This window comes from Barbatula barbatula (genome assembly GCF_947034865.1).
Source record: "Barbatula barbatula genome assembly, chromosome: 16".
NCBI classification, from domain to species: domain Eukaryota; kingdom Metazoa; phylum Chordata; class Actinopteri; order Cypriniformes; family Nemacheilidae; genus Barbatula; species Barbatula barbatula.
In genome coordinates, this window is record NC_136779.1 from 570,089 (window position 1) to 594,439 (window position 24,351).

The 24,351-nt window shown below is 45.2% G+C and overlaps 2 protein-coding genes across 2 annotated transcripts; both read right to left on the reverse strand.

The window, feature by feature from the left end:
• Positions 1–1,732: 1,732 nt before the first annotated feature.
• On the reverse strand, positions 1,733–11,725 carry ppa1a (inorganic pyrophosphatase 1a). Its single transcript, XM_079475777.1, has 11 exons — positions 11,223–11,725; positions 10,614–10,678; positions 8,926–8,979; positions 6,849–6,968; positions 6,543–6,629; positions 4,978–5,104; positions 4,763–4,890; positions 3,798–3,883; positions 3,422–3,491; positions 2,879–2,918; positions 1,733–2,727 (listed from the first exon to the last, which is right to left on the reverse strand). Exons 1-11 carry the CDS (start codon positions 11,281–11,283, stop codon positions 2,696–2,698), a joined length of 870 nt encoding a protein of 289 aa, XP_079331903.1. The 5' UTR covers positions 11,284–11,725; the 3' UTR covers positions 1,733–2,695.
• Positions 11,726–12,059: 334 nt separating this feature from the next.
• LOC306905893 (neuropeptide FF receptor 1) lies at positions 12,060–22,809 on the reverse strand. Its single transcript, XM_079476856.1, has 3 exons — positions 22,493–22,809; positions 13,271–13,370; positions 12,060–13,157 (listed from the first exon to the last, which is right to left on the reverse strand). The coding sequence occupies exons 1-3, from the start codon at positions 22,794–22,796 to the stop codon at positions 12,398–12,400; spliced, it is 1,164 nt and encodes a 387-aa protein (XP_079332982.1). The 5' UTR covers positions 22,797–22,809; the 3' UTR covers positions 12,060–12,397.
• Between the last annotated feature and the right edge of the window lie 1,542 nt (positions 22,810–24,351).

A 24,351-nucleotide genomic window follows, 5' to 3' on the forward strand; every position in this document is an offset into this window, starting at 1 on the left:
GATCGGCCGATTGTTTTATGTACCTTGTTAGTATTCCAAAGTAGTTACAACACTTGTGTAATCTATCGAAAAACATTACGGAGTTCTTTGTAAAGCATGTATTTTGTAATCTGTAGTGAAATACATTTGAAAAGGAACTTTCCCGACCCTGTACATCTCAATTTTGAAACATTGACCCATACGACAGGTTTTGTGGTCTGAACCCCTTAAAGTCGCTTTATACACTCTTGTAAGTTTGACGGTGTACATACACGGCTCACACAAAAAAGATCTTAATATTGTGTCTTATTACTGTCAAATTATGCATTAAGACTTTTACTAAAGGTTTGTCTTATAACTCATACAGACTCTTCCGGCTAACCAAACGTTTAGTTTTCATTAAGTTAAACATTAAACATTAAGTTTGGTGTTAATTGATGTAAATATTTTTCATTAAATAAACATGGTTTATGCTTATTGACTATTTGGTTGAGGGTCTACATTATTAAACACACAGATAAAATGCTTTAAGCTCAAAATTATTTTATGCTCAATGATGTTGTTTTATAACTAAATGCAAAACATTTTGAATTAAAATCTGCTTTGGGAACACAGTAAAAGAAACATCCTTATACTGTATGTGTTGACTATCTGAAGTGTGTACTTTAGGTCCTGAATGAGTGTGAAAACAGGTGAAAGGTCGAGAGATATTTCATGTTTCCCAGCAACCTTTCATGAGCAGAAATATGAGAAGAATAACATGACACGAACCTTTCTGACCGTCCTGTGATTGTCCATGAGCCGAGCCAACAGAGAAACTCTGTCCTCCAGCGATGAGCCGCTGAACCGGGACGCCATGACCAGTCTGTGTTTGTGCTGGTTGCTAAGCAACATCAGTGGAGGGATGTTATAAAGCATGTTACTTTTAATAAATACATGTTTATTTTTCAGTCTTAATTTAAATTTTGTAAATAAAAATAAAGTTTTATTGTACTTAAGTATTAAAAGAGCTGTAGAAAAGTGATGGGTTTATGAAATGTAGGTGAATTAAAAGGATGCTATATGGTTCACGAGGTAGTGAAGTAAAAACACAGTACAGAAAATGTACTACTAATGTCCACCTCTGTCCATTTTAGTGTGAACTTTGGCACTGACTGATGTGCCGAGAGCCGACCCGAGACGTCTGTGGGCCCTATGCATCCGTTTTGAGGGGCCCTTGTCATAATTGTTATTATTAGATCAATAAATCAATTAACACTCTTCAATGAATTTGTTTATTATTTAATTGTATTGTTTAAACTTACTTTAGGTTAGGCAACATCTTTCCTTGAGTTGTGTTTTTCTCAATAATTTGTTGGTCAATATTTGATTTGACTTGAATGAATCGGAACATTTTCAAAGTTTTAAGAAACTAAAATAACCCTGGAACATTGTACAGCTAGTTTGGTGACCGTAAGTCATTCTCTGTAAATGCTATTGAAACTAATGTAAAGTTTTTTGTTTTGTTGTGTGTTTTCAGTGCAGGTGTGTAATGTACTGCGAGTGAACACTAGATGTCACTGTTTACTCATCTCACACAAAACGAGAAGGTTTATTAGTGAAAATAAATCTAAACGTGTGGCGAGGCGTAAGTGATAAAGTGTAGATGTGGATTAAAAGTGAAATGGAAGAACCATATGTATATGTCATCATTGATAAAGTTAATTTGATGAATATATGAACAGTTTGGTTCCAAAAGTAGATAACTCAGTTTCTCACAGTTTTTTTATTGTGCATTTCAACTGATATCAATCAAACCACAGTTGGTATTTTTAGATTTAAGCCATAACGCAAAAAATAAAACTAAGACAATAAAACACAACATGATAACATAATAAAAAACATGATTTTTAAAAGATGCTTAAAAATGAAGTTCTCATTTTGGAACCAAACTCTGCATATATTGTGAAGTGATATTTCAGAAAGTGTGCGTACAGATGGATGTGTTTTACTCTACTGCATTACTGGCTTTCATCTGTTTTCTAACTTGTATTTGTTCATATATTGTTGTAGGTCTGCAGACCGCACAGAAACCTGTAGATAAACACATAGACATCCACCATCTCAGAGGCGAGTGTCCTTCAAACACATATAACCCAAACACACAGACCAGGAGGTGTTTTATTTTGTGGACACAAAGGAATGGATTGAATATAAAAAAGTTATGACGGTAGCTGAGACACCCGTGATGTTAGTTGAACCTTTCATATGTTCTCATTTTATCTCATGACACTGAAACTCTCAAACCAGATCAGATGGAAGAATGGTTTCCATGGCGATAATTGCAGAAACCCAGGAAATAACATTTTGGCTTTGTCAACCGTCGAGAGGCACATTTAAGAGTTTCTGTACCATTGCAGTGATTAAAAAACCACGAACCTGGTGTTCTAGAGAGGATGCTCTTTAAACATGTATAAATAAACCACATGAATGTGAAAAGTACTTTAGAAGTCTGACGCAAACGTCATCTTTTGTGTGAAGTGTAAAGATAAACAAGAGATGTTGCACATTGATTTTATTCCAATTCTGTTATGATACAATAATTCATATTCTAAGTAGTCTAATAGAAACGTCCTTTACTCTGTTTATCATGTTTGAATATGAGAGCTATCAGAGGTGTCAGATATTGATGGATTCATCTGCGCTGTAATAAAACAACATCTCCTCTGCCGATCTTCTACGGCTGTTTGTAATAGAACCATTTATCAACTAGAAAGAGAGAAACGAACAACGTGGATTTTATCAACTGATAAAGTATAAACAAATCATGTGAATCTCAACATGAATCTTTGTTCAATATGAAAGGTTTTAATGAAATGTGCGTTTGTCATTAGAAAGTGTTGATGATGATGTTTCTCACCTGAGCCGGGGACGGGTTCCGCATCACCGCATGGATGTGCCTGATAAACACACGTCACACACACATCGTCACAATCGCATGAAAATCAACTTTGATCTTGATGTTCTAAATCTGCTTTCTAAGGTCAAAACACAACATCACATTAGATCACAACTCCTTCTGGACCGTTCTGGACCCTTAGTGTCCTTGAGAGATGAGTGAACATTCTGCTAAACATCATCTCTTGTGTTCCACAGAGGACAGGAGGTCACGAGAACTGATGCATTGATTCCCTTCAAGAGCTCTTAGAAAGTGTTTAAGAACAGGCACAAGAACATTACACTACATCATACTTTTCAAATCTCTAAAGTCAAACCGATCTTTATACAATTTGCCCAACTATTAACTTGAAACAGCCCCGTGTGACGGTTTAAAGAGGATGGACTGGTCATTGAGAGTGACTCTATCTCTCTCTCTCTCTCTCTCTCTCTCTGTGTGTGTGTGTGTGTGTGTGTGTGTGTGTGTGTGTGTAAGAGACACAGTGGGCTGATGGGAAACACTCACCGAATCCACGATGGCTTTTGCGTCTGCGCTGGAACAGAGGAACGGGCTTTCTGTGACACAGGTGTTCAGACTGCACACAAAATAGTACACAAAACTGACTTTCAAATGCTGTAGGAACACACTATTCTCATTCTCCTGTCATATCTGTTCCATCACAAATACATCCCAGTACATTCAGCAGCTGTATGACAGCGGGACGAACCCCAGCGGGTCATATCAAACGTGCCTGAGACACTTGCTCAGACAGGCGGTGGTCACGGAGAATGTGAATGTGAGGGTGTGTAATATGTTTGTTTGATTTTCTGGACAGAATGACTGTCATCAGCGGGTCTGTGTAGATTATGAATTACAGATTACAGAGATGACTGATGTTTACCTGCTGATTTCGCCGGCATCGCTCTTCTTGGAGATCAGAGACTTCCAGAAACTGTGAGTGTCTTCAACCGTCTTAATAGCAAAATCCTGAAGACCATAAACATGAAAACTAATATTGTAAAGTACTGCTGTGTTGCTTAATTAAGGATAATCCACAGATAGCCTTTAATCCTTAAACGCATCGCTAGCCGTGGATTGTCCCGCTTATTCCACGGTCACAGGTCAAGGTAAAGCTGTTATTGATGTATTTTATGATCAGACAGGCGAAAACCTTCAGTAATTTTGTCAGTTCATTTCAATTGTTGATCAATCTGACCTCAAATTCCCTGTGCATTAAGAAATAGATAATCCACAGCTAGCCGTGCTTTAAAGGGTTTTAATGCACACCGTCCAGTCAATCAGAATCCAGTATTCAAACAGACCTTGGTATAAACTATAGATATATCTAACTAGATGCCCCATTCGAGCGCTCCAGGCGCCTAGACGTGTCCGCCATCTTGAAACAGTCCACTGACGTCAGTCACAGTTGACTTGAATGGCCCAACACTGCGCTGCGCAGCCATGGCTGTGAAAACCACGACATGGGATAACTTCTCGTTGTTGTCATCTGTCAGTCTAGCAGATATAATGTTGGAGTTTACACAGTCAGCTTGAGCTTGAGTGTTATCGAATATGGCTGTCGACCTACGTATAGCGGCCGATAGAAACAGATGCTAATGCGGCAGCTAGTTTTTATATCTTTTTTATGCACACTTTTATGCCAATCAGAATCGAGTATTCAAACAGACCATGGTACCGTATAGGAAAATCACAAATCCGTTTTCAACATCACATGCTGGAATTGTCTTGACTTGATGCCATGATGAGAAAAACATCATTATGAGATATCAGAGAAAGTCATTATTCAAATGTCCCCTCCTATCTTTCATTTAAACAGTGATGCCCTCTCACACAAACTGTTCTTACCCTGTTCTTAAATTCTCCATGGAAGGCAAATTGGTTTTCTGGCTTCCCGTCAGGTACTTTATACATTCTGAACCAATCAAGTGTGGCCTCCAGATAGCCTGGTTTGAGTCTGCGGACATCGTCGATATCTGAGAATAACACAGAGCGCAGTCAGAACGCCTGAAACTCAACATCATGCTGTTATGAATGCAGCACACTGTATAAACATGTCAAACCATGAAAGTCTTTGGCCTCTGGGTCTTCAACATTAATGACCATCACTTTCCAGTCGGTTTCTCCTTCATCAATCAGCGCCAGAGCTCCTAACACTTTCACACCAATGATTTCACCACGACAACACACCTGCACACAAACACACGGGATGAGTTTATAACGTTACTGTTACAGGATTTATCAGCCATGTGTTATGTTTAGTAAAACACGAGTGAGATAGTTAGTGTGGTTGTGTGTGTGGGAATGCTTGTGTGTGTGTGGGCATGCATGCGTGTGTGTGTTTGTGTGTGTGGGCAGGCATGTGTGTGTGTGTGTGTGTGTGTGTGTGTGTGTGGGCATGCATGTGTGTGTGTGTGGGCATGCATGTGTGTGTGTGTGTGTGGGCATGCGTGTGTGTGTGTGTGTGTGTGGGCAGGCGTGTGTGTGTGCGTGTGTGTGTGTGTGTGGGAATGCTTGTGTGTGTGTGGGCATGCATGCGTGTGTGTGTTTGTGTGTGTGGGCAGGCATGTGTGTGTGTGTGTGTGTGTGTGTGTGTGTGTGTGTGTGTGTGTGTGTGTGTGTGTGGGCATGCATGTGTGTGTGTGTGGGCATGCATGTGTGTGTGTGTGTGTGGGCATGCGTGTGTGTGTGTGTGTGTGTGGGCAGGCGTGTGTGTGTGCGTGTGTGTGTGTGTGGGCATGCATGTGTGTGTGTGGGCATGTATGCGTGTGTGTGTGTGTGTGTGTGTGTGTGTGTGTGTGTGGGCATGCGTGTGTGTTTGTGTGTGTCCGTGCGTGTGTGTGTGTGTGTGTGTGTGTGTACGTCTGTGTATGCGTGATCGAGACTTATAGGAGTGAGATGAAACAAACCCAGAGAATCATCTGATGTCATATCTGTTCCATCACAGTACATTCAGCAGTAATAATCTGAGCTGTGTGATGGACTTGATGCATAATTGCTGCACGTCATCTGTGTGCTGTGTGGGTGATCCAATCCGTTAACATGGACCAGTAAGAAAATAAGCATTATTTAAGGCGTTATAACTGGGATAAACGCTGCCTTAGAGGGTCTCACAGACCTCCACCTGCTAGGAAGAATGGCGCTAGCAACACCAACACCATGGGATCGATCACGGGGGATTGCACATACTCAGATACAATGTACAGTATGATGCAATGTCAGTTGCTTTGGATAAAAGCATTTGCCAAATGCGTAAATGTAAAGAACAATTTGTCGAACTCTTTCTCACTTTTTTTATAATCTGAAGAACTAAAAGGTTCTTCTATGGCATCAAAGAACATTTTCAGTTCATATGGGCACATGAGGCCACGCACATTACTGACTAACATTATGAGTTACTGTGATGAAATTCACACAAGTGAAATAAGACAGTATTTACAGTGTTTTTACTAAAACTCCTTCTCCGAATTTTTGCTTTTATTGACCATGACATCACATTATTTTGTGCTCGCAACATTATGCAAATGATATAAGTGAAGAGTTCTAACTTGGATGTGTCGTTCATTGAGACATACAGTGTCATTAAGGTGTTCCTTTTTGTTTGAGCAGTGTACACATGTATCTGTACCTTATGGCCGATGTCACAGATGTCGATGGGATCATTGTCCCCACAGCAGTTTGTGTCTTCATCTCTGTGTCCTGGATCCTCCCACGTCTGTGAAACATAAAGCGCCACACGGCCGTTCATTTCAAAGTTCAGAGCGTCTGATTGAAACAATTGAGAGAGTTCTGATGTCGTTGCTTGTGGAAATGAATTTCGGTCGGATTAAATGTGCATGAAATTCAACTGAAAGAGCTCATGAAATTCATTTCCACATCACAACACTTGGATTTCACATGCTTCACTTGTTAAAGAGGCGATGGGTGTGCCGACCTGAGGGATGGCTCCGTAGTTCCAGATGTATCCTTTATGAGGAAAGATGTTCCGAACGTACCGTAGATTCCCTTTCTTCACATCCTGCTTCAGTGGATTGAGAGCATCTTTAGTTGCGATCTATAGAAAAACATCTACAGTCATCAGACTCATCATCACATACATCAGAGATCTCATGTGTAAATTAAACCGATTGTTTCATTTGGACGAACACAGACATCAAGAATCAGCGTATGAATCTCAAAAACGATGCCGCCATAGTACAAAAATCCCAGCATGCACTGTGTCATGTATAAGTTATCACCGCTGTTGAGGACTGTAGGAGATGTGTTGATGTCTTTTCATCAGAGGCCTATGTTGTTTTTTCCATTTAGTGTGCTGTCAGTTGTTTGATAGAATTGTGTCTTTTGACAGTTTTCATAATACCTGGCCCATAGTTAGTAACCCAAAGTAAAAGATGAATCTACATTGTGAAATTCATTCTTAAATAATGCAAGCAGACAGCACTGTCTTGTTTTGTGAGTGCGTTTCTTAAGCTATGGAAAGAGTTTATCATTGAACACGACTACAGTTGCTTGAAACAAGGTAAATGTGCTAAAAGCCCAACTGAAGCAAACACTGACCACCATAATGGTGAAAGCATTTCTTGACCAATGAAACAATTATTTTAATTCTCAACAATGACTTTTGTGGACGCCTGAGAAGTAATAAGTGAAGCTGTAATGCTGCGTGTAGTGTTGTTTATTCAGATCTTGAGAGATGTAATGTCTTCTTTTATCTTCAGTTGACGTCATCTACTGTCGTGATTGGATGTCAGTGTTAGTTCTTGTGTCTCTCAGTCCTTCAGTGATTCTGCTTGTTAACAGCAGGTGTTTGTCTTTAATGCTTAATCATCTCCACTCAATTAGCTCATTATCTTCAACACTACATCAGTGTTACTTTAACACTCCGTAGAGTGGGACCATATACACTCTGAGCAGTGTTGATTTAACACTGGCCCTTTCACTGTGCACTCATTTTCTTCTTGCTCACCTTTTCGGTCATTTATAAAACAAAACTGGAATATTGTTGTGCACCCGGTATCGCAGCGTATAAATTAAACTCTTAGCACAACAACACATGACACAATTAAACCAAAAACGTTGAAAACAGCGAAGAGTACTGATTGGTTGATCAACCAGAGTAACAAATCAACCGTTTCTTAATTTTAAGCAATCAGAAATCTCAGGGGGACGTCCATGTAAATGAGGGCTAAGCTTCTGGCTCACGGTGTATCATTACATCCATGGCTACAGTTGATCTGTCTGTTATGTGTGTGTGTATGTCTGCGTGAGTGTGTGTCTGTGTGTGCGTGTGTATGTCTGCGTGTGTGTGCGTGTGTGTGTGTGTATGTCTGCGTGTGTGTGTGCGTGTGTGTGTGTGCGCGTGTGTGTGTGTGCGTGCGTGTGTGCGCGTGTGCGGGTGTGTGTGTGTGCGTGCGTGCGTTTGTGCGTGTGTGCGTGCGTGTGTGTGCGTGCGTGTGTGCGTGTGTGTGCGCGTGTCTGTGTGCGTGTGTGTGTGTGTGCGTGTCTTTTTGTGTGCGTGTGTGTGTGTATGTCTGCGTGTGTGTGCGTGTGTGTGTGTGCCGGTCTGTGTGTGTGTGTGTGTGCCGGTCTGTGTGTGTGTGCATGTCTGTGTGCGTGTGTGTGTGAGCCGGTCTGTGTGTGTGTATGTCTGCGTATGTGCGTGTCTGTGTGTGTGTGTGCCGGTGTGTGTGCGTGTGCGTGCGTGCGCGTGTGTGCGCGTGTGTGTGGCGTCCTGTGTGTATGTCTGCGTGTGTGTGTCTGTGTGTGTGTGTGTCTGTGTGTGTGTGCGTGTGTGTGTGTGTGTGTGTGTGTGTGTGTGCGCGTGTGTGCGTGTGTGTGCGTGTGTGTGTGGCGGTCTGTGTGTATGTCTGCGTGTGTGCGTGTGTGCGCGTGTGTGCGTGTGTGTGTGGCGGTCTGTGTGTATGTCTGCGTGTGTGCGTGTCTGTGTCTGTGTGTGTGTGTGTGTGTGTGTGCGTGTCACAGTGATGATTTAACATCTATCAGAATCTTACCTCCATTTTTGCATTTGTCCACCTAGGAACCTCAATAACAGCATGAAAGATGTGCTGAAGGAGTGGAAGGAATTTCGTCAGTGTAAGTAAAAATACTGTTTACATCAAGAATGTTTTACATTTCACAGCATAAAACACGTGTGTATGTCTATACCGAAATCTGAAAACAAATTCACATATATATAACAGAATCACTGATGGATACATTTCACAACACATACAGTATTTCAAAGTGAGCTGTTTCCTTTCTGTAAAGAACATATGACACATATTTCTTAAAACATCAATGTATGGATACTTTTATTAGATGAATAAACGTTTGACACCTATACATTTTCAAATATGTCATGAAAAGATTTATATACTGTATGTACATGTATTTAAACTATATATTTTAATATATAGGCTTCTGTTTTAGATTGTGTATGTAACCTTTCAGTTCAAAATTAAAGTTCTTCTGGTCCCCAGATCACGGTTGTGTGAGTTGAAGAAAACAGTTTGTGTCAGTATTCTGTGTGTTTCGGCTCTGTTGTGTTGTGGTTTTATTGAACGTGTTCTCTTTGACCTTACACACAAAGAGAAATTCACTTCTATAGTTCACCTGACATAATAATGTCAAGATGACCTTCAGAAGATATGTGATGAGAGAGCATCTCATATGTGTTTTATATTCACAGCGTCACCTGTTTCTTGTTTTAGTTTTGGTTTATCATGTGACCCAGGACAGACCTGCGTTGGTTATATTTTCGTGTTTTGTCATATTTATGTTTTATTCTCTTTATGTTTTACATTTCTGCTTGTTGTCACTGTATTAACACTCAGAGTCACCTCGCTGAAGGCAAACAATCCCCACACACACAATATAAAGATGATAAATGTCAAGCCAAAGGAACCTTCTATTACTCTTAAAGGGACAGTTCCCTCAAAAATAAACATTTATTACTTATTCCCTCTCATGTCATGGCATATGGAGGACTAAAAATGCCGTATGAAGTACAAATAAATACATACATGCCTAAATGCAGAAATAAATATATAAATACAATCGCACATAATTAAATTGTAAATAAATATCAGTTTTCTTCTATATTTTTATCTGATTGATTTTTCTGTATTTCTGTGCCGTTTGATAATAAGGGAGGCGGTCCTTCACAGTTCAGGACGTCACGTCACCTTGAGAAGATATTTTGAAGAATGTTGAACACCATTAATATCCATTATGACATTTCTCTCGATATATCTTCTGTTGTGTTCCACAGTAGACTCACAGACAGGTTTACAAAGGAGAATAAAACTGATGAAGTGTTGATTTGTGTCTCTTCACCTGTTTGGTGTCTGATGTGTTCTTTCACAGCATCATTTTTCTGTTGTTAGTGTTGGTTTGGTGCTGGTTTAATATGTTCCCCGCATCATTTTTTCTCATCAGCTGCTCCCGTCAATTAAAAAAGTTTTGCCGAATAAGATATTTCAAATGTGTGATCTGTATAGAACTGATTGAATTTTCAATATAAAAAGAAATGTCATTTGTTGCAGATTTGAGATGTTTGTGATGAATTTCACACATCATGAATAAGGACTGGTGTGTTTCTGTTGTATTTACAGTAATGTGAACAGACCATTGAAAAGATTCTTCAGTCTCACATCTGCTTTCAACCTCACAGAAAATAAAACTTGAACATCATTCGTACCTCGGTCTCATCGGCGTAGATGGGAATGTCATGGAACGGAGATATGTATTTTCCCTCTTCGTTTTCTGTGAGAGCAGAATCATGACATCAGTTTTGTGTGCACTATTATTCAAAAAATAAAACAAATGTACATTCTGATATACAGCGAGAACCGTGCCGTTGGCCTTTGACCACAAAACTGAGCAAATCAAACATTTCTATTTCTATTAAACGGAGATGTGAGTGGTCACTTAAGGCTAAAATACACTACAAGGCTTTTGCTCAGATTTCTCAGTCTGGACTTGTTGCAGAAAGTCCTGTGCCTGGTCTGCAGATCTGATTATGTGTTTAATAACAGTTAGCGTGTTTCTATCTGAAACTTTCAAAAAGTCTGCAAGTCTATGATGTCTAGTTTAAAACAAATCTAAAAGTCTTGTAGTGTATTCCAGCCTGAGCAACGGTACATCAACAGATGGACAACATTCTGTCCTGTGTTCTCTGTCACACCTAAAGAAAATACTATATTTCTTTATTAAGGTTAAACATATATATAAGAGTAAGTAACCATGATGTTAACCCATAGCCGTCTCTGTCAGACATGATGATGTGTGTGGACGTGAAGAGACTTACTGAAGTAAAGTCTGTAGTCTTGTGTGTTCTCTCGTCCTCTGGTCTCAGTGCTGAAGCTCATGTTGATGTCTGGGTTTGCTCCTGTGATGCGCTGCCGTGTTCTGACTGCGTGTGAGTGTTGAGAAGAACTTAAGACAGTAATCTCATGCTGCTTATCTGACCATGTGAGACAGCAGATCAGCTCGGTCAGAGGTCACTGCTGTCTGTCTGTCTGTGTGTTGTGTGTTGTGTGTGTTCTGAGGTCTGTCATGAGTGTGTGTTTGTGTGTGAAGTCTTGAGAACAGCAGGAGAACAGACGGCTGTCAGGTGTTAAATCTCTCACTGACTGGAATACCTGCAGATCTTAAGTAATCTTTCTCTCTCTCTTCCTTCCCTTCCCTTCCCCTCCCTTCTCTTCTCTTCTCTTCTCTTCTCTTCTCTTCTCTTCTCTTCTCTTCTCTTCTCTTCTCTTCTCTCTCTTCTCTTCTCTTCTCTTCTCTTCTCTTCTCTTCTCTTCTCTTCTCTTCTCTTCTCTTCTCTTCTCTTCTCTTCTCTTCTCTCTCTTCTCTTCTCTTCTCTATTAAACTTTTAAATTGTGTGAATTTTATCCACCAAACAAAAAATTCTATATCAAATTATAGGTTAAAAATGTAATCCTTGTGTGATGAATTGGCCCTTTTAGTTGAAATATGTAAGACTTCACACATATTATCAATTTTAGGAAAGTGTCATTTCTATTACATAATGTACACCTTTATTAACAATTTACAAATATTATATATTTTTACAAATATAACATTAGACTAGACTACAGAAAATCACAAAATCTTTACAAATACACAATTGAAGAGTTCATTTGCAAAAACAGACAACTGCTTTATTATATTTTTAATTGTATATTGACAATCAAACTCTTAAACTACAAATAAAAGCACTATAGCAGACAAAGTCAGTGGATTGATAAAACAAAACATCTTCATGCACATTTGTGTAGCATGCTTACACATCTAAAAAGGACTAAAACAACACACAGTCCAGTTTTTAGAGGACTTGCTCTAATCTTATGATGTGTTTATATCGAAACAGGGCTTTAACATCAACTTTTGTGTCTCGCAGAAGAATGAACGAATGTTTAGTTTTTGCCTCTCGCAGTATTTGTGATTTTGTGTTTAGTTGTGCATTGAATGAACGTCTCTTCAGTCCAGATCCTCCAACACTAACTCATCACTCCTGCCGTTACCCTGCACGCTCGCCCGCTCCCCGTCCGCAAACACCCGGTTGTGTTTCCATGCACCGTTGCGTCTGGGTTGCGGCGGAACCTCCACCAGACAAAGACCAATCTTAAACGCCGCCTGAAATCCTCGACGGAAGTTCTCGTTAAAGTATCCGTAAACTATAGGATTGATGCTGCTGTTGAAGAAGGCCAGCCAGTGAGCGAACGGGAAGATGTGGACGGCCACCAGATCCAACTGAGCGGCCGTCAGATTCCCGTAATCCGTCAACATGATGACGATCCACAGAGGAAGCCAAGACACGGTGAAGAGCAAAGCCACCATCAGCAACATGTTCACCACCTTCAGCTTCCTCCTGTAAACCCGTCGGCTCTCGTCCTCCACGCGGGCGTCTCGGATGGAGTCCAGCGATCTGACCAGCTTGATGGCGACGCGCGTGTACATGATGACGATGAGCGCGACGGGCGCCAGGTAAATGTGCAAGAAGAGGACGGTAGTGTAGATCTTCCTCATGCTCCGGTCAGGCCACGCTTCCCAGCAGGTGTACAGGGGGTAAGTGAAGTCATCCCGATCCACCATCATGTGCTGGAGGTCCAGAGAGACCGTCAGCGTGACCGCCGAGGGGCACATGATGCCCACGGCCAGAGCCCAGATGAAGGCGATGGTGACGATGGCCTGACGCTGAGTTAACTTCTGCTGAAATGGATAAACGATACAGCGAAACCTGAAAGATAAGAGCGAGAGAATGACATCATCCGATATTGGTAATGTTGATTCCTAGAAATGAAAGCCGGAAGTGCATGATGAATGATGAATGATGTTTGCTGTGTTATTGACCTCTCCACTGCGATGGCCACCAGTGTGAAGACAGACGCAGAGACTGAAGCCCCCTGAACAAGGCCGCTCATCTTACAGACCACCACATTGAACGGCCAACCTGACACACACACACAGATAGAGAGAGAGAGAGAGCGAGAGGTGAACATATCATGACACTCAATAATTCAGATAAACTCAATATGATATAAAGCAATACACTCTTGAAAGTGCTAAACAGTGCCACAGAAGAACCTTTAACACCTCAGAACATGTTTGTCGTCTTCACAGTGGATCAATGTGACCCTGGAGCACAAGACCGCAGTCTTAAGGAGCATGAGAATATTTCTGCCAATAGCCAACAATTGCATTTCAGAATTATCAAATTTACTTTTATTCCAAAACTCATTAGGATGTAAAGTGAAGATCATGTTTCAGAGAGATACTTTGTGAATTTCCTACCGTAAATATACCAAAACTTAATTTTTGGTGAGTGGACGGAGCAGAATCGACAACAAAAATGACCGAAAAGACGCCTGCAAACTTCACTCGCTGGCCACTCTTTGGGAATGACCCGCTTAAGTTTGGTGTCTATGTAAAGCTTTCGGGTTCATCTACTCTGCACAACGTCATTACAGCAGTAAACCGTATAGAGCATAGAGAGCGTTCAAACAACATGGTTTCTTCTTAGCAACGGCCTTCTACAGCGCCTCTGATGGACAACTTTAAAAACGATTTTCTTTCACATTCCAGATTTTTAAATAGGTGTATCTCGACCAAACATTGTCCCATCCTAATAAACCATACATCAATAATTCAATTCAATTTTATTTATATAGCGCTTTTCACAATGTGCAAAGCAGCTTTACAGGTGAAAATAAGAAAAACAGAAACACAACGCACAAGCTATTAAATAATATCTAATGTCAGCAGTCTCCCGGTGGTTTATGTGATAAGATTAAACAAAACTTATTTATTCAACTTTTCAAATTAGCGAGTGGTCGAGGGTCACAAACACTGAACAGTAAGAAGGTAAGACTGGAATGGTAGTTGTGGCATTACTGCGACGAACCGGAAAAATGAAAAGACCTTTTCAAATATTCATTTAATCCTCATTTCTAGATTTTATTGTTCCACTTCAGTATCTGTTGAATTACAACGAAATCACACCTCTGAAAACTGTGTTCCAGATAATCACATAAAAAATCTCTTTTAAACTTTTCCTAAACACATATTGAAATATGTTTTGAAGTAGTTTTCTTTGCCGTATTCGAGGTCTGAAAAAACACACAGCATCTATACTGTTATTTTCACCTGTTTCTTCAGTTTTCAGTTTCTGCAAATAAGATTCCCCTTCAGTCGGTCTCTCGACGTTGTGAGAGACTGACTGGGGTTTGATCCTGAGAACCTACCCTCTCCGAGATAATTAATAATTAAAAAACGCCAATGGGCTTGGCGAATGGCACGCGCACGCCAGTCTCCGCCCCGTGCATACGGGTATAAAAGGAAGATGGCGGCGGTCATTCACTTATCCTTTGTTCTTCGGAACCTGTGTGTTTCTTCATGCAACGCACTTTTACTCGACTTCGAGAAAACTTTTCCTGCTGGATTTACGACGCGGAGCAGCGGACTTCTCCTTTCGTGGACTTCCCCTGGGCGTTTCGGCAGAAGGCTACAGACCTTAGAGGTAAGTCCCTCCGGCTACGAGTATGTCTCGTAGCTGTGTCCTCGGATGCGACAGACTCATCCCGGAGTCTGACGGCCATGACACCTGCGTCACTTGTTTGGGGCTCAAGCATGCTGAGGCAGGTTTCACTGATTTGGCATGTTCCGCGTGTGCGGACATGTCAATCAGGGTGTTGCGGTCACGGTTGGCTACGTTCTTTTCGAGCGCTGCCACCACCCCGTCTGCTTCCCAGGCGTCTTCAGCCGCTGTTTCGGCGCGGTTGATCGCTTTGGCGAGCGGCGGGGGTGATTCGGGGATTCCTATGGATGTCGCTCCGTCAGCAACATGCTCGCGGACCATCCATACCCCTGCACGCTCACCTGGTTTGTCCCCTATGAGCGGCAGACAGCCGTCTCATAGCGGAAAGACTGCGTATAGGGATGATGACTCCATTTCTGTCGCTGCATCGGACAGCTGCCTGCTGGCATCTGATGCGGAAGATTCCTCTGACCTCCTGTCGTCGGGCAGTCGAGTACCAGAGGAGACGGACGCAGAGATGTCGGCCATGCTCTCTCGGGCAGCCGCGTGCATCGGGTTGCAGTGTGTGGCTCCACCCTCCCCGAAACGCTCGCGGCTGGATGCATGGTTTCTGGGATCGGGGCGTGGTCAAAAGCCGCGCCCCGCCCCGGTGCCGTTCTTCCCGGAAGTGCATGAAGAACTCTCCAAGTCTTGGAATGCGCCCTTTTCGGCGCGTATCAGGCAGGAGGGTTCGGCGGCTGTGGCTTCCCTGGATGGAGGAGCGGCTAGAGGCTATGTCGACGTTCCCCGGGTGGAGTGTGCGGTCGCGGGCCACTTGTGCCCGCAGACGGCTGCCACCTGGAGGGGTCGACCTAGACTCCCGTCCAGAGCATGTAAGCTCTCTTCGACACTCGTGTCGAAGGCTTACAGTGCTGCTGGACAAGCCGCTTCTGCACTCCACGCTATGGCAGTCCTCCAGGTCTTTCAGGCGAAAGTCCTGAAGGACTTAGACGGCGGGAAGCCCGACCCAACTCGCATGAGTGAATTGCGCACTGCCACAGACCTCGCGCTACGGGCGACGAAGGCCACGGCGGGCGCCCTGGGTCGGTCGATGTCCACAATGGTGGTCCAGGAAAGGCATCTGTGGCTTAACCTTGCGCAGATGAGCGACGCCCAGAAGGCTCGCCTTCTGGACGCGCCCATCTCGCAAGCCGGGCTGTTTGGCGATACCGTGGAGGACGTAGCGCAGCAGTTCTCCACGGTTCAGAAGCAGACCGAGGCGATTAAGCAGATCCTGCCGCGCCGCGACGTGGCCACCAGCAGGTCGTCACGTTCTCGGCCGCAGTCTGCTTCCCAACAGCCCCGCCCTCCAGCGGTGGCACCTCCGGTTCCAGGACCCTCCCATAGGACGACCCGCCAGAGACGTCGAGCCCCGCGGAAGAAGGCATCTGTCCCCCGTCAGCAGTCCGCCAAGAGCGCTGCTAAGCGGCCCTGACGGGACGAACCTAGGGGAAGTTTCATTGGGTCCGATCCCGGCCTTTCCAACGCTGGATCGGGGAAGGACGCTGCCTGCCGCGTCTACATCAAGTCCGGGCCCTTTTCAGGGCCCGGCACCCACTTACTCACAAAGAGAGATATTTCCCCTGGGTTTTCCTCCACAGCACTCTCGTCCAGACGGTGTCTTGGATGTATCGGGCCGCCGACTGCAATCTCCCCCGGATGTTGCGTCAGGCCGCCGGAAGCAGGTAAAACTACAGAGCCGTCAGCCTCCCAGGGGGTCCCCCCTTTGCGAGGTGACCGCACTGTCAGCCACCGAACCAGCCTTCGCCGGCACGGTGAAGCAGATTGTCCCTCTGGTCCCACTGTCGCGGTTCTTGGGCGCTTGGCAGCGCACCAGCCCGTCACATTGGATAGAGAGGACAGTCCGTCTCGGTTACTCGATCCAATTCGCCAGGCGCCCCCCCAAGTTTCGGGGCATTCTGTACACCTCGGTGCGAGGAGAGAATGCTTCCGTGCTTCGGGAGGAGGTTGCCGCCCTTCTGGCGAAGGGTGCGGTCGAACCCGTCCCTATAACCGAGATGTCGTCCGGGTTTTACAGCCCGTACTTCATCGTGCCCAAAAAGGGCGGGGGGCTGCGGCCCATATTGGATCTGCGTCGCCTGAACAAACACCTGCACAGGCTGCCGTTCAGAATGCTGACGCAGAGACGCATCCTGGGCTCGGTACGTCACCAGGATTGGTTCGTGGCAATCGACCTGAAGGACGCGTACTTTCACGTCTCTATTCTTCCCCGACACCGACCGTTCCTACGGTTCGCGTTCGAGGGAAGGGCGTATCAGTACAGGGTCCTGCCATTCGGTCTGGCCCTGTCTCCACGGGTTTTTTCCAAACTAGTGGAGGCTGCCTTAGCTCCTGTCAGGGAGCAAGGCGTGCGAGTCCTAAACTATCTCGACGACTGGCTTATCTTGGCACACTCGCGAGATGTGTTGTGCACGCACAGGGACCTTGTGCTTCGGCACCTAGACCGTCTAGGCCTCCGGGTCAACCAGGAGAAGAGCAAGCTCTCCCCCGCGCAGAGCACCTCTTACCTCGGTATGGAACTAGACTCTGTCCGTATGACAGCACGTCTCACCAACGAGCGTGCACAGTCAGTGCTGCGCTGTCTGAGGTTGATCAGTCAGCATCCCTCGACATCGCTGAAGATTTTTCAGAGGCTCCTGGGGCACATGGCGTCCTCGACGGGTGTAATCCCTCTCGGGTTGATGCACATGCGGCCGCTTCAGCACTGGCTACAGAGTCGGGTTCCCTGGACGGCGTGGCACGCCGGCACCAGGCGGATTACGGTAACGCCGCAGTGCCTTCGCACTCTCTTACCCTGGTCAGACTTGACCTTTCTCCGGGCGGGGGTCCCGCTCGGACAGGTTTCGAGGCGTGTCGTAGTAACGACAGACGCCTCCCTGCAAGGGTGGGGTGCGGTGTGCAACGGGCACGCAGTATCGGGTCACTGGACGGGTCCCCGACTGCGGTGGCATATCAACTGCCTAGAGTTGCTAGCAGTCCATCTGGCACTGAGGAGGCTCCAGCCCCTCGTGCAGGACAAACACGTGCTAGTCCGGTCGGACAGCACGACTGCTGTGGCGTACATCAATCACCAGGGCGGCATACGCTCACGGCAGTTGTCGCAACTCGCCCGACGCCTCCTCCTCTGGAGTCAGCAGGTGACGAAGTCCCTGCGGGCCACGTTTCTCCCGGGATACCTAAACCAGGCAGCCGATGCGCTCTCTCGTCAGGGCATTCCCCGCGGAGAATGGCGGCTCCATCCCCGCGCAGTCCAGCTCATATGGGAGCGGTTCGGTCAAGCACAGGTGGACCTGTTTGCCTGCCCGTACTCCACCCATTGCCCGCTCTGGTACTCCCTGACCGAGGGTCCCCTCGGCACGGATGCCTTAGCACACAGCTGGCCGCGAGACAAGCGGAAGTACGCCTTCCCCCCAGTGAGCCTCCTTGCACAGGTCCTGTGCAAGGTCAGGGAAGAGGGGCATCAGGTTCTGGTAGTTGCGCCATACTGGCCCACCCAGACCTGGTTCTCGGATCTGGTAGATCTGACGACGGCCCCCCCCTGGCCCATTCCCCTGTCGAAGGACCTGTTGTCGCAGGGGAAGGGCACGGTTTGGCACCCCAACCCAGGCCTCTGGAGACTCCATGCCTGGCCCCTGGACGGGACGAGGAGACCCTAGGGGGCTTGTCGGTAGCGGTCCGGGAGACTGTTCTACAGGCTAGAGCCCCTGCCACTAGGCGGTTATACGCCTACAAGTGGCGCCTCTTTTCGTCCTGGTGTTCTCCCCGGGGGGAGAACCCACGGAATTGCCCGATCGGGTCGGTGCTGGCCTTTTTACAGCAGAGACTTGAGAGTAATCTCTCCCCTTCCACTCTGAGAGTGTATGTTGCGGCCATTGCTGCACATCACGATCTCGTGGAGGGTAAGTCTCTCGGTCAGCACGACCTGGTCAACAGGTTCCTCAAGGGCGCGAGAAGGGTGAATCCACCTCGACCGCGCTCTGTACCCTCTTGGGACCTTAACGTGGTCCTACAGGGCCTTGGTACGGCCCCGTTTGAGCCCCTCGGAGTTGCCAGTCTCCCTCATCTGTCGATGAAAGCTGCACTCCTGACGGCGCTCGCCTCTATCAAGAGGGTGGGGGACCTACAGGCATTTTCCGTGTCCCAAGGGTGCCTAGAGTTCGGGCCCGGTGACTCTCACGTGGTCTTGAGACCCCGGCCCGGTTACGTGCCCAAGGTTCCCACCACTCCCTTCCGGGACCAGGTGGTGAGCCTGCAGGCGCTCCCCTCAGGGGAGGAAGACCCAACCTCTAATGTGTTGTGTCCAGTACGCGCGCTGCGCCTCTATCTGGACCGCACACGGAGCCTAAGAAGCTCCGAGCAGCTCTTTGTCTGTTACGGAGGACAGCACCCGGGGGGGGCTGTCTCCAAACAGAGACTGGCGCACTGGATTGTGGATGCCATCACGGTGGCATACCAGTCCCAAGATCGCCCGTGCCCGCTGGCAGTGAGGGCCCACTCCACCCGGAGTGTGGCCTCCTCGTGGGCACTGGCACAAGGCGCCTCTCTGGCAGACATCTGCAGTGCTGCGGGTTGGGCTACACCCAGTACCTTCGCAAGGTTTTACAATCTTCGCGTGGAACCAGTAGCAGCCCATGTCCTTAACGCCCCCGGCGTGTAGGACGGACTCCTGTTCTGGGCGTACGCCTGCGAAAACGCCTTCTCCCCTTGCTAGGTGAGACTACGGCGTTATTAGCCTCCCTACTTTCCCCTCTAGGCGAAGCATAGGCATTCCATCCATCACTAAGCATTGCACTTGGTAACAGACTGAGCGGAGCCGTCTGTTAGAACCAGGTCCATTATAGGTAGAGTCATCCCCGCTCGGGCAGACCCCTGTATTAGGACTAGTGCCCCATACGTAGTGACTCCCCGCTGGGTCGTCCCGTGTGTTGAATTCCTCACTCAGGATTTCCCAATTGGTGAATCTGTGACCTCCCCGCCGGTGGTATCCCACCTGGATTGTCCCCCTATTCGGGCTAACACCTTCCGCATGATGTTCTCCCCGCAGGGGAGACCATGTTAGTATCTCCACATGTAACCTCCCCTTGGGTAGGATGTGGCCTCCGTAACACACTCTTCTAAGAGAAGAGCAGTGTTCCCCAGTATTCGGCTCCGGACAGCTCCTCGCTACTAGAGGCGTACGCCACTGTCCGTGAGGCCGTCAGTAGAGGCTTCTCAGTATGACCAATACTATGTGACTGGAAGATTACGTCTCGCGGTAGCACTATTTGGCACTAGCCCAGTCAGGGTCGCTCCGCTAGAGGTCGTGATATCGGTGCAAGCGCTGTGGCGTTTAAGATTGATCCCCAGTCAGTCTCTCACAACGTCGAGAGACCGACTGAAGGGGAACGTCTCGGTTACGTCTGTAACCTCGGTTCCCTGATGGAGGGAACGAGACGTTGTGACTTCATGCCACAACGCTGCACCGAATCACTGCAGTGAACGTTCCAGGTTCCTCAGTACAAAGGGTAAGTGAATGACCGCCGCCATCTTCCTTTTATACCCGTATGCACGGGGCGGAGACTGGCGTGCGCGTGCCATTCGCCAAGCCCATTGGCGTTTTTTAATTATTAATTATCTCGGAGAGGGTAGGTTCTCAGGATCAAACCCCAGTCAGTCTCTCACAACGTCTCGTTCCCTCCATCAGGGAACCGAGGTTACAGACGTAACCGAGACGTTTTCTTGTTAGAAATTTGGGTGAAAAATGTTTAGTAGGTCACAGAATTTAACAAAAAATTAGCATTTTACCTAAACAGATTTTGAAATGGCCTTTTGTTTTTGTCCTGCAGCTGTATATTAAATAGTTTTCCCCGTTTGTCTTGTAATTGGGTTGTCTTGTTCTGTCATTTTATAGTTTTTGACCGTATTTCTGTACAAAACAGAAGTTTTCCCTGTAAAAATGAATTGTAAATTTGAAGTCGTTTTGCTATAGTTTAGGTTTTTTGACCTGTTTTCAAAAAACATCAAATATCTAGAAGTGTTACGGACACAAGACACAGAGATCAACATATTCAAAATACGGGTGGTTTATTAACAGATACGTGAAACCGGAATGAAGGATGACATAACGCTTGCGTCTGGGAAATACTGGAGACGATGGAGACGATGGAGACGATGGAGACGATGGAGACGATGGAGACGATGGAGACGATGGAGACGATGGAGACGATGGAGACGATGGAGACGATGGAGACGATGGAGACGATGGAGACGATGGAGACGATGGAGACGATGGAGACGATGGAGACGATGGAGACGATGGGACGATGGAGACGATGGAGACGATGGAGACGATGGAGCGATGGAGACGATGGAGACGATGGAGACGATGGAGACGATGGAGACGATGGAGACGATAACCAGGTACGTTGTGCGGTAGAGTTCTTGGGGCTTGTGCAATACAAACGAGATCGGACAGTGACTGGAAGTTAGTGTGGGGTTTAAATGCTGATGGTGATGAGGAGATGATGATTTGCAGGTGTGGGTGATTAGTATTCAGGTGACGTTGCGCGTGGTGCTTGTGATTGGATGGAGTCTGGCGTGCTCGTGACCGAAGAACCACAGTAAAATTTCATTTTGATTATATTTTACGTGGAAAATTCTGTAATATTACAGTTTGTTTCTACGGTGTATTGTATAAAGTGTGTGTGTTTATTTCTAAAGGAAAACATTGAGATAAGAATCGTTGTGTGTGAGTGTAGGAGACGGATGTCATATGAACGAGCAGTTGTGATCATTTGTCTTAAAAAGGAGTTTTGCAGAACTATTTGATCTTTTTATAGTCTCCAGACTGTGACATGATGTGATGAGAAGAATCTATTTTAAGAACGAAAAGCATAGATGCTGTCATCAAGCATTTAGCCAGAAAACCAAAACATATATTCTTGAAAACTTGAAAAATGACGTTTTAAGAGACTTAGCAAACAATGTTTCAAAAATGATCTCAACTAATGCAAGAATATTTTCAGGGTGTTGAGAGAATGTTGAAAGTGCTTCTCTTGTGTGGCAGATATAATAAGCAGGCGATATGAGAGACAGCTATGATTGTGAAGCCCACGTCACCTGCTCTCAAACACTCTGGTGAGTCACATCTGTTCACAAACCCATTGAAAAAGAAATTGTGGAAGATTTAAGACCTGCTTCTGTTAGAAAACCCTGATAAGGTCAGTATAGAGCTCCTGTGAAAACCGCCCTGGACTCTCCGTTCATGTTCGTCGTGAAATCAAGGCCTGAACGGCTCTTAAATCCTTGAGGTTTTTATACAGTATGTATTGATAAAGCGCAGTAAGCATTACTCTCATGAATGAAATGAATGATAAACTCTGTCAACAAAAATGGCTGACATGCGATTGCTTTACACAACACACAACACACGGTCTGTAACAAAACATTTCATGTGAGTCAACGCTCTTGTTGACGCCGTAAGCACCTGTGTGATTCACCTGTGATGAGGTTATCCACCAGCGTGATGGGGAGACAGAAGATGCCCACCAACACATCACTGATGGCCAGGTTCAGTATGAAGATGTTTGTGACCGTTCTCATTTGTCTGTTTTTCAGCACGATGAAGCACACCAGGATGTTTCCCACCATACACAGCGAGAAGATGAGGACATACGCCAGAATAAAGAGAGTGGCCACCGCCAGAGAATGCTGATAATACGGTAAGAACGTGACGTTCCAGCTGTCATTGAAGAACGCGCTGTGGTTAATACTGACGTTCAGGTAAAAGTCATTCACATCCATTCTTCAGAGATCTAAAGCGGAAAATAAGAGTGAGGGAGAGTTTTAGTACTGATGATGAGACTCTACAACTATGCGATGGATGACAGAAAAAGACACAAGTCTGTGACAGAGAGAGGCTAATGCATACGATCAACTGGACTCAGTTCTGTCGTAATTTCTAAAAGCAAAGCGATTTCATCTCGTTGGGTATTTCACACAAACATTTCCTTTCCAAGCTCTTGATCTTTATGACTCGTGTTGTGTTGTTTCTGGATGTACTGTGACTCAACGAAGGCATCAGGACAAAACCCATTACTGAACCCTCAAATCTTTGGAGCGAATTTACAAATGTGGTTTCAGCTTCAGTGTTGTTATCAGTGCTCACTGTAAACTCGAATACGTTCAAAATACATCAAGTCTTATAATGTTGTCAATATAAGCAAGCAGAACTGTCAAGATTTGAGTGTTTTACTCATCCATGTTAATTGAACATTTTGTAAGGAGGCTTTATTCCCGGTTAAATAAAAGAAAGTTCTTATAAAGACCACACAGCTGCATCAACATTTAAAGGGCTCATATGATACGGCTAAAACAAATATCATAGTTTGTTTAGGATGCAATGAAATGTGTTAACACGATTTAAGGTTCAAAAACGCTGTATTTTCCACATCTGTGCATGTCTGTAAGTCCTCTTTGCTCCGCCTCTCTTAAACAAAGTGCTCATGGCTCTGAAAAGCGAGGTGTGCTGTGATTGGTGGAATACTGCAAGCGTGGGATGGAATTGTTACGCCTCTGACCATATTTGGGACATCAGGTTCCTCTTCAATTGTACAGACAGGTACGCCCACCTTACGTACGTTTACATTTGGGCGGTCTTAGTCAAATCATACCACCAACTGATGTAGATTTGTGGGGGTGTGGCTACACGAGGCGTTTCAGGCAGGTCTGGGTGAGGATTTGCTTTTAGATAGAAAGCATCTTTGTTCCTACTCTGTTATATTTTGCAATTTTACATGTCTAATACGGGGATGTGCAACTTATAACAGACCAAAGAAAAACACCATATGACCCCTTTGACCAACAGCCTTCACACTGTTATGGCACCTCCCACAAAATAAGCATAAGCAGCACGATGGTAACCCCTAAAGTCAAAACTACAACAAACTCTTCTAAATGTTCAAGATAAATGAACATTCATCATTAACAAGGCTTTTTCCTGTCTAAAAACTCATAAAATAACACTTGATTTCAATGTTTACTCTCCTAATGCAGTCTCATACTCTCAAGCAAAGCATGCTGGGAACTGAAATTAATTCTCGACAAATCGTCTTGAAATAACTTGTATAAAGTAAGTTAGACTAACTCAAAAGTAAAAATTTGTAACTCAAAATATTAAATGTAGTACAATTTTTATATAAAATAAAGTTTACACCGCTTTAACTATTGTATTACTTTGAACATTCGGGTTTACAGTGAGGATGTGATTTCTGTCTCAGAACACAACTACACATCACGTCTCTCTTGGACTTCTCTTTAAACTCTGAGGGTTATTCTGGCGTCCAGTGTTTGAGTGTCT

What these genes read in the sequence shown, in the direction of transcription:
- ppa1a (XM_079475777.1), bottom strand. Translation starts at nt 11,283, where the DNA reads ATGAGCTTCAGCACTGAGACCAGAGGACGAGAGAACACACAAGACTAC. An exon ending in TCTACGCCGATGAGACCGAG is followed by an intron (nt 8,980 to 10,613) that starts GTACGAATGATG and finishes CCACTCCTTCAG; the next exon opens with CACATCTTTCATGCTGTTAT. An exon ending in TCTGTGACATCGGCCATAAG is followed by an intron (nt 5,105 to 6,542) that starts GTACAGATACAT and finishes GTTTGTGTGCAG; the next exon opens with GTGTGTTGTCGTGGTGAAAT.
- LOC306905893 (XM_079476856.1), bottom strand. Translation starts at nt 22,796, where the DNA reads ATGGATGTGAATGACTTTTACCTGAACGTCAGTATTAACCACAGCGCG. An exon ending in GGTGGATAACCTCATCACAG is followed by an intron (nt 13,371 to 22,492) that starts GTGAATCACACA and finishes TGTGTGTGTCAG; the next exon opens with GTTGGCCGTTCAATGTGGTG. An exon ending in GTGGCCATCGCAGTGGAGAG is followed by an intron (nt 13,158 to 13,270) that starts GTCAATAACACA and finishes CTTATCTTTCAG; the next exon opens with GTTTCGCTGTATCGTTTATC.